The sequence below is a fragment of the Brachyhypopomus gauderio genome, unplaced genomic scaffold (assembly GCF_052324685.1).
Source record: "Brachyhypopomus gauderio isolate BG-103 unplaced genomic scaffold, BGAUD_0.2 sc62, whole genome shotgun sequence".
Classification (NCBI taxonomy): Eukaryota; Metazoa; Chordata; class Actinopteri; order Gymnotiformes; family Hypopomidae; genus Brachyhypopomus; species Brachyhypopomus gauderio.
In genome coordinates this window covers 966,667-976,357 of record NW_027506883.1, presented here as the reverse complement: position 1 = coordinate 976,357, position 9,691 = coordinate 966,667, and the positions used below count along the sequence as shown (strand labels likewise).

The window sequence follows — 9,691 nt, the reverse complement described above, 5'->3', positions numbered from 1 at the left end:
ATCACCAAAGTGGCTCACCAACCGACTGGTCCGTTGTGGAGAAATCCACGTGTCACTGATGAATTATCCTGAACGTATGTTATTACTTTGGTCTTACCTAAATACTGTCCAGTGGGCGCCACTATAATAATCTTTCTAAATGCCTTTGGCGTGCAGCAGTTGCCGAACGTGCCTATGGCCGCGTGATGTGTGACGTGGCGTGTCTCCCCTCGTCCTATCAGCTCGCGCCAGCTTCACGCGCTGCTGATAGCCCAGCGTGTCCACGCGCGAGCGACACAGATGCACACTTTAATACACACTTTAGATAAATACTTTAAACGGAGGGAAGATTCAGTGGTCATTCCTTGTGATACTAAATAGTTCAACTATAACTCGGTTAACTGTAAATTAAAGCTCTGGTTCTTGCGTCCCTGGCAGCACGTTTATGCTCAAACTTTGTCATATGAAGTTCACTTTAATGAAAGTGAAGTCGAATCTGTTCTGACGTGCTACAAATGCACAAGGAGGCTGATACGGACAGATGGAGTGACGGAGTGTTGGAGAAAGAGAGAAAGAAAAAGAGAGAAGGGTGTCTGGGAAGAGGCCAGCTCACTGGGTTTTATCAGCACGTGAAAGAGGGAGCAGAGGGGGGTGATGAGGGCAGATAGGGGCAGATGACTGAGCTGAGGGGCAGATAGAAGAGAGGATCTGGAGTAAAGGAGGGGGACGCAAATGTGGCCAGAGTTCTGATAGACAAACAATTCTCATATTGTAAAAGTCTATGAAAACTAAAGAAAAAACCAGGATGGACCCAAACGCGTCAGTTCTGCAGGTACAGCTTTGAATAATTAATTAATACAAGCAAAAATTAATACAAAAATATCGGATATATCCATGAACAGTTTTTTATCCGTCCGTGAAATTCTTGGTAGCCTGTTTTCATTTCAGATACGGAAAACGGATATTTATTAGATTCTTAAAACACTATAACATGAAATAAAGAAACAAGTATTTTTTTATTGTATTGTCGTAAATAACATACAAAATTCGATTATCATGTCAAATACGTAATTTTAAAAAGTAGTTTAAAACGTTCCGTTATATAGAAACAGGTAAAATACATTCAGAAATAACAGACACAAAAATGCAAAAGTGAATTAAGTTACATTTATTTTATTTTTTCATAAAACGAAATTGGACGAAACAAAAACACACAAAAAAGTTTCATTTTTAAGTTCTTGTAACGTACTGGTCAAGGAAACTCCAGGACACGTAATGCTTGCTCTTAATGTTAAGAGAAATGTTAGGTAGCATGGTCCAACATAACCCCAGACACGAGGAGAGAAGGAGAGAAGGAAACATCTCACAACCATCGCTTTTATTTCTCTGAAACGGGAAGTTTTATTCTCGTCCGTCGTCAAGGCAACTTAAGACGCCTAATACACGCACGTGCTGTTGCAGAGCTGGTAGCTGGTTAACATGATGTGTTGGGAACCGTGCTCAAAATGACTGTAGCCATGGAAGATGACTGTCTTCATCAGCAATATACATACGCATGATTATGGTGAACAAAGAGATTTTACCTACCTGTCTTGAGTCAGAGTCAGTTGGAGTTACGGTGCATGGCATACAAAAATACAATCTAAAACACAATATATTAATTGCTTAAAGATCTCCATATCTCAATACAATAGAACGATGAACAATCGTAGAGGAATTGACATGCGTATTTGTGTATAAACCAAGACAGCATGTTCAACCAACTCTTGATGCCTCCTTAGGAACCTGTCCAGGCCTTACAAGAACAGACTCAGTCAGAAGAGTCAAAGTCATTGGTCAGGAACCAGCGTGTGATCATCCTATCGGTCCTTTCCGGCTTCTCCCTCATTGGAACAATAATAGGGTTGACGTTATATTCCCAGATGTCTCTGGCAAATCAAGGTAATCACGTGTAGCTAATGAAACATTGTTGATGTCATTAAGATGCACTACAGCAATCATGTGATGTGTACTGGACAATTGTTTTACATTATTTTCTACATGACATGTCAGTTACTTGGTCAGAACTTTCTACAATTAATCTGACTTTTCTCAAATCACATTTTCAATCCCCTTTCCCCCAAATGATTCTCTTCCTCCAGAATCTCCTGCCTGTCTCTCTCCAGCATGCAAAAGAATAGAAGCACAATTCCCTGCAGCTTTGGACCCCTTTTCTCGACCCTGTGATTACTTCCGATTTACCTGTGCAGCAGAGACATCAATAATCAACAGAGAAAGACAACAAGGCACGATCATGTTGCCCAGTAGCACCAGGGAACAGAAGCAAAGGAGAGAGACAACTGGCAGAGATGGTATGGTGAGAGAGATCAGAAACACAGACCCTGAAGAAAAGTCAGACGAACTGCTTGTCAGATTACCAGACAGACGAACAGCTTTGCACCAGGCAATAAAAGAAATCTTAGGTAAGCCTCACAGATTGTTTCTTTCTATAGCTAAACCAGCACTAAAACGATTTTTACTGTATTAGTACTGAATGTCTGTAAATTATAATCCATATACTCTCTGCTGAAGTCGAAGGTCAGTGGAGTTAACCTTCTGGAGGGTAAGATATCTAGAATAAGGTGTATTTGAAACATTGTTCTTTTGTTGTGTTTGTGTGGTCAGAGTCTCCTGTAGGGGGTGTTTCCATGAACAGTGCAGAACAAAAAGCTCGGAGGTTTTATAAAACCTGCATGGACCCCACAGCTGCAGACAGCGTCAGCTTAGAAAGTTTTCTTGCACTAATTGAGCAGGTAAATACACCTACACCCCTACATAGGTACACACATGGGCTTTATATATATATATATATATATATATATATAGTTTGTTCTAATTTCACATTATACCTAATTTAGTCATTTGAGCAGAGGACTGAACTGAGTGAGTCTCTTCTTCTTTGTGTGTCTCTGTAGCTGGGTGGCTGGTCTGTATCTACAAACTGGACTGAGCCAGACTTTAATGCTACACTGGTCCTGATGATGGCACAGTATGACACCTTTCCTTTCTTTAATGTGTATGTGGGCCCTGACCGCAGAGTGGATCAGTCCAACATGACATACGTCAGTCAGCACTACATACAGGTACTTCATCAGCACAGCACATCAATTTTCAAATGCAAAGAATGCAAATAACACCAGCAAAGCAGTAGGACAGGTGCTCAGGTGCTAAGAGTGTTCATCAATGATGTGTGGGTGGTGCTCTGTGGACATAAGAGTCAGCAATGAAAACAGTGGTAACAGGCAACACACCCAGAGTGAAAAGGTAGAGTAAAAGGTCCTTTATTGAAAAATGGACCTGCCGTATCAATGCCTACCGGTTTCGGTGACCAATTCACCTTCAACAGGGCAGTAAAGTCATGGCAAGTAACACAATTCACACAGCTTTTAAAGCACAAACAAGATGATGATGTCATCTGTGATGTCCAATCCGAGGGCACCTTCCTCCCGGGACCGTACCATCTTACTCATCATTGATATGGCAGGTCCATTTTTCAATAAAGGACCTTTTACTCTACCTTTTCACTCTGGGTGTGTTGCCTGTTACCACTGTTTTCAATGCAAATACCACATAGAAAATTTAAGACACTTGAATGAAATGTGTATAAGATGAATAACAATAAATAACAACAGTGAGCACAAATTACTTCTCATAGCATTTCCTTACCTATTTTAATTAAAAAATTTTAAATGATAAAAAAGGTTTTCAGAAATGTGAAAAAGCTTGGTTACAGTGGGGTCGGTGTTGGGAAACTTGATTGTCTTATATGTTAAATGTAGATTTGCCATATAACTTTGCTGGATCTGTATGACTGTATAGATTTACAGTATTTTATGATTTGAGTTCTCTCACTGTTTGATTTTGTAGTGTGCATTCTAATATTATGCCCACACTGACCAAAGTGAGCAATAGCACTACTAGGTTCTTCGTCTCACCATGGCTGGTTTCAGCAGGCACTGCAACACTCCACATATATTTGTCAAAGATCACCATTGGTATTTCCACAGATTGATCAACCAGACTTTCAGTTCCCAGTTGAGTGGAACAACAAAATACAGAGATCCAAATTCCACCAACAGGTACGTCTGCGCATCTGAACGCCTTTGGCAGTAAAACGAAACAGCTGTTGTTAACTATAAAACCAGTGAAGAGTGGGTCGTTTCTGATATTGATAACATCCCTTTCTCTTTCTCCCTCTCAGTTTGTGCGTCCATTCTTCATGTCCTGCAGGAAGATCTTGGAGGTGCTGAAGGTTCCTGCCCAGGACCTCACTCAGCTATGTGGTCCATATGTGTCTCTGTGTTCCAAACTAGTCACAGCCGCCTCGCCTCTTGAATACCGACTCAGTAATAAACTCCTATATCACAGAGTGACCGTCCAAAAGCTGAAGGTGGGTGTTTGTCACCATTCAAACGTTCAATAAATAAATAAAGCTTAGAATATGGGTGGAGCATGTGTGTGGGTAGGTATGATGGCGAGTGTAGGTGCAGGTATATTTTCATCTTTGGGCAATCTTTATTGCCAGATTGATTTGGCTACATTTCCAGTCCAACAATTGTTCATATTTCATCTGAAGGCATAATAAACACTCAAAATAATAGATCAAAAGACAATAAAAATAACCTCTTAGACTTGAAATTGCTAAGTTTTTAGCAATTAGCAATAAAACTAAAGAATCAAAAGCCCAAACCATTATTCTTTCCAATACACTGTATCTCCCCAGTTTTCCACTCTTAGTATGATCCAACATGTATCTGCACTTTCAAAGGCTAAAGTGCAATACAGTCTAGAGAGAATATGGTAATACAAGCATAATTTTAACAGTAAATAAAATGTAATTTTGTATTTGGATTAATAACTCTACTCGAAAAAAGTAATCTGGTTTTAGATTGATTGGTGAAGGTAATTTATGATTATGTAAAGATTATTATTAATGTAAATGATTACAAATTGGCCGAAGTTTTGTCCACCCACCCAAGCACAGTTCTTGTAGCACAATAAAACCACCACAGTGACACCACAGTGCTCTCTCTCTCCTGTTCTCTTTAGACGCTGGCTCCAGCTATTGACTGGCTGGCGAGTCTTAGGGCCATCCTTCACCCTGTCCCTGTCAGCCAGTCGGACATTGTTCTTTTGCATAATCTCCAGTATCTCATCAATATGTCTAACATAGTCAGTGAATGGAAGCTTAACTACAAGGAAAGGTACATTCTAGTACATTTTGACTAAGATATATATATTTAAAATTTGTTAAATACACTCTGAAAGTCAGTGGTGTGAAATGTTTTGTTGCTATGATGTTCAGTACATCAATAAGCATTGTCTAAATGTGTTTGCAGTGGTCCTCTCCATACATATATGGTTCTGACTCTTCTGCAATCACTCATTCATACCCTGGACACCAACTTCACTCTGACCTTGAGTGATGTCTCTAAACGTAGTGGAGCGGAGGTATGCTAAGATCTCATCATCCACATTTCTTAAAGATCTAGGAAATAACTCTGATCCCTGAAGTTCGGAAGTGTCTCGTGTTCTCTGTTGCTTCAGGGTGTTCCACACTGGAGAGTCTGTGTTCTCCAGACCATAAAAGGCTTTGACACTTGGGTCAGTCATGCAGTCAAAGAACATTATGCTTGTAAAGAGGTATGACCAATAAGAACATTGGATGGATAGATGGATGGATGGATGAATGGCTCTCAAAGAGCAGACCTTTTCTCCCCTCTTTCAATGATTTCACTATGTAGATCTCATTTGACCTACAAAACAGTTCATAACCATCCTCTCCAATTGGTAGGCTGAAGAGCTGATGCACGACATTTATTCAACCTTCAAGACCAAAGTAGCCAACATGAGGTGGAGGGATGCGGAGACACGTGATATTATTTTGAATAAGGTAAAAGGTAAAACAGTACTCAGTCATCATGATCTCTTTTGAGATGTCCGTGTGAATTTAACAAATGTTAAAGTTAAAATTTAACACAATATGTGTTATTTTTCTTTTTAGGTTAAATCTCTCTCTCCAAAACCTTTTACCAGTACAAACCTCCACGATCAGCTCAAACTCTGGAATCAGCATTATGCAGAGGTATTAATGCACTGAATAATATATGTGAAATACTTGAATACAAAGTTTAATTCATAACAGGTTGAATGTAGCGGGAACTACTTGCCGTTCTTGTGCTAGATGGCTGTGAGTGAGAAGGACTATTTCACCAATTACCTGCAGCTGCTAGCTCTTCAGCAGAAGAGGAGGAGGAGAATTTTCAATCATACTGAGCAACTGGACTGGTAAATGTATTTCCCTTCACATTTACTTTGAACTTGTAACTAAATAATGTGTACGGAATATTCCCAAATGTACAGAATGTGTTCTGCGAGTCAGACTGACAATGCTTTATGTGAATACCCATTCTATGCAGCGACTGACCGCAACCTTGAAGTCATCCTCAGATTTATGTGTGTGTCCTCTTGCAGGCTGACTGTTAGTCCATTTCTCTCTGGTAACGACATCATCATCCCAGCTGGAATGTTTGTGTTACCCATGTTCCACGCTTCCTACCCAAGGTATGCTGCATTATATTATAGACATGCTGTATTCATACAGACCCTGTGTAGAAAAGGAGTTCTTCCGATCCCTGTTGAATACTGCTGCCATACAAAGTCAAAGTCAAAGTCCATGTCAAATTTATTTATATAGTATCACAAATATTACAAACATTAACAAATGACCTTTCAGTGCTCTTTCTCTCAGCTAGAGCTCTTTCTGTTATTCTGAGGTTGTGTGTTATTGTGATTTCAAATCATGGCCACTCTAAACTGTATATAAATAAATCTAAACTATATAAGTAAAGTTCTGACTTGCATGAAAAAAAACACATTAAACTGCTCCGCCCTCTCTTGCTCTCTCTCTCTCTCTCTCTCTCTCTCTCTCTCTATCTATCTCTTTCAGAGCTATCAACTATGGGATGCTTGGATCTTTGATTGCAAAAGATCTTTTCCACCTTCTCCTGCCTGAGAGTATGTAACCCTCTTTCTGGATATCTGTGTGCTTCTGTGTGTCTATACCTTTTAATTGACATTTATGACATTGTCTGCTTTCTCCTTTCCAGTCCTCACGCTGTCCGAGAGCCCTAGCCAGGAGAGCGCATGTGTGTGGTCACGCTACCTTATTAGCAGTGAGGCTGCAGGCGGGCTGGCCAACCTCTCTCTCTCCCCACCCCAGCAAAAGGAGGTGTGGGTTCAGTACTCCGCCCTCCAGGTGGCGCTACAGGTGAGTGTTTCTACTTCACTGAAGCTCCGTCTGTGCTGAGGGATGCTAATGTTTTTCATCCAAAGGCTCACAAGCCCCTTTTGAAAACCACTTAACCCAGTTAGCCTAAACCACTGCATTGTTTAGTGTTACTCATCCACATTTTATAATATTTCTCGTTATGTACTTCAGTCTAATCTAATTGTTTTTTTATAATTTGTCTTTCAGTAATTTCTATACATTCTCTTTCATTTCTCTCAGTCATATATTAAGAGTTTGCAGCGTAATTCTAGTGACACTTCTGTGTCAGGATTCTCTCACATTCATCTCTTTCTGTCCTCATTTATTCAGGTATGTTTTATACTGCACCCACCAGCTTTTCTGAGTGACGCTTCACATCATTCTCCACCATTAGATGTTAAATACATGTTAAAATGCATTACCTCATGTTCAGTCATTTTCTGTTTATAATTGTTTGGTTACAATTGTTTCTCCACAGGCAAGTTGTGACTCGGAGCCATACCGTGTCCCCATGTCATTTGAACCCTCCTTCCTGGTGTCTGTCCTGTGTGAGACCTCTGATGTTTGCCCTAAACCACTGATCTGTGTGGACAGAGCTCCTGGACATCTTCCTGAGTGGTGTTAGATCTGAACCACAGTGAAGCTTGGAACACAGCAGAGCTGTGATGTGGAATGAACTGCTGTCAGTACTCTACAAACCTGCTGCTGCTGAGAAGGGTGAATACAAAAGTGACAGTTGTATATAGGGTTGGGTAACAGCGGTATGTAGGCTAATCAGGAAAGACAAAGTTCAGATTACTGATATATATTTTTAAATATGGTGATTATTAGCCAGCTAAGATCACAATTTAACAAAGATCAATCCTTTTTTCTTTCTTCTTTCTTTGCCCCCTTTTAATGGTTCTGAGTGAACGGTTCTTATGACTCACCACACCGCCACAGCTTCACCACCCAGTGTAGTGTAAGTTTAGAGAATATGTTCCATGTATATGTAAATGTACATGTATATCTGTATGTATATTGTTGCGCTTCCTCTCCTCCTGTTCTAGCGCAGCGCGTCCGTTTGATGCAAAAAAGAATGTCACCAGTCTTGTGTCCTTTAATCTTTTATTAAAGCTAATGCAATCAAGAAATAATTAAAGAGATCTCTGGGAGTACACAAAAATGAAAGCCTAAGCCTATTCGTGTCACTCAGTGTGCAGCTCTAAAACCAGTCTGCTTCTGTCCCGTTTTTGCATGTTCTCCAAGAGTTGTTTGTCTAAAACTTTCACAATTAGATGAGCCCATCTTAGTTCCCTAAATCCTACAACAAACTTTGACAACTCAGCGATCACAAATGTGAAAAAGGCTCCACGTCTTGGGATTGTAATCTACTTAATTTTCACTACTTGGGGTTGCACCTAAGTTACAGACATCAAACACACAGATGTTTCCTCTCTACATGTAGAAGGGAGGTTTTTCACTTCGTGGTTTGCAAATGTCAAGTGGACCTACAGAGGCTATTTTGAAGCTTCCTGTTTTTAGCAAACTTTCTCCTGCATGCACTTAGAATATGTAAAAGGGAAGACAAGCATATTCTCAGACACTTTTGATAATAAGCAATTTGATTAATACTGTAATGTAAGCAAAATATAAAAGGATTACAATATTGATCTTAAACAGTGTGATTAAGCTGTAATGTTAGCAAAATATAAAAGGATTAGAATAAGGTGTTTGGTTATAATATATGAGATTACAAAAGCATTGTGATTAAAATATAATTTTCCAACAATATGTATGTTTGAAGTTAATAATATGTACCTTGTATTGTATTCCTACGCTGATTGCATTTTGGGATTTCTGCTTAATTCCCTTGTAATTTGTGACTGGAAACAAGTGTGAATGTTTTAGATATTTCAGCTGTGATTCATGCATTCCTTTGCTTTTATTAACAATTACGACACAGTTTGAGTACTAATAGATATGTGGATACTGAAAACAGGATTTATGTCATGTGAATACAAAATATGACAAGATTTATTTTTTGTGAATACGCTATTTGTTTAATATTACTTTATAAATGTTATTTTGATCAATTAATTTTCTTTTGTGTATAGTTGATGATAAAGCCGTGATTAGTGGTGTTTAAAGAGCTTGTCACTGACCCCAAAATGTTCTCATGTCTTGCCATTGTTCTCAGATGATAAACTCCTGTTAGTCACACTGAACCCTCTTCTCAAGAAACAAACCCTTCTCACTCGAGCACCAATACATTTGTAATAGAGGTCCCATCACATTTTTAAATGTTCATGATCTATCCATTAAGTGTTTTAATCAGCATATTCCAACAAAGCACCGCCTGTTCTGTATGAAGACCTGTTGTAATTTCAGTTACATTGGGGAGAAGCGTCGCCGTTTTATTAC

General features: G+C 39.4%; 1 protein-coding gene across 2 annotated transcripts; it reads left to right on the top strand.

Moving 5' to 3' along the window:
- The first annotated feature begins 300 nt into the window (after positions 1 to 300).
- Positions 301 to 9,438, top strand: kel (Kell metallo-endopeptidase (Kell blood group)). Of its 2 annotated transcripts, XM_076988393.1 has the most exons (18): positions 302 to 811; positions 1,761 to 1,920; positions 2,121 to 2,441; positions 2,644 to 2,771; positions 2,934 to 3,101; positions 4,026 to 4,097; positions 4,220 to 4,408; positions 5,068 to 5,222; positions 5,358 to 5,469; positions 5,566 to 5,661; positions 5,813 to 5,911; positions 6,023 to 6,103; positions 6,203 to 6,306; positions 6,493 to 6,582; positions 6,968 to 7,035; positions 7,128 to 7,288; positions 7,529 to 7,618; positions 7,767 to 9,438. In XM_076988393.1, exons 1-18 carry the CDS (start codon positions 761 to 763, stop codon positions 7,911 to 7,913), a joined length of 2,292 nt encoding a protein of 763 aa, XP_076844508.1. In that variant the 5' UTR covers positions 302 to 760; the 3' UTR covers positions 7,914 to 9,438. The 2 variants fall into 2 exon arrangements, with proteins under 2 accessions (XP_076844509.1, XP_076844508.1); XM_076988394.1 differs by lacking the exon at positions 7,767 to 9,438 and having other exon boundaries at positions 301 to 811; positions 7,496 to 7,618.
- The last annotated feature ends 253 nt before the right edge of the window (positions 9,439 to 9,691 follow it).

Bases quoted from the DNA above. Each gene is read 5' to 3' on its own strand.
- kel (XM_076988393.1), top strand. From the start codon at position 761: ATGAAAACTAAAGAAAAAACCAGGATGGACCCAAACGCGTCAGTTCTG. The intron at 1,921-2,120 runs GTAATCACGTGT...CTCTTCCTCCAG, and splicing joins GATGTCTCTGGCAAATCAAG to AATCTCCTGCCTGTCTCTCT. The intron at 4,098-4,219 runs GTACGTCTGCGC...TCTCCCTCTCAG, and splicing joins GATCCAAATTCCACCAACAG to TTTGTGCGTCCATTCTTCAT.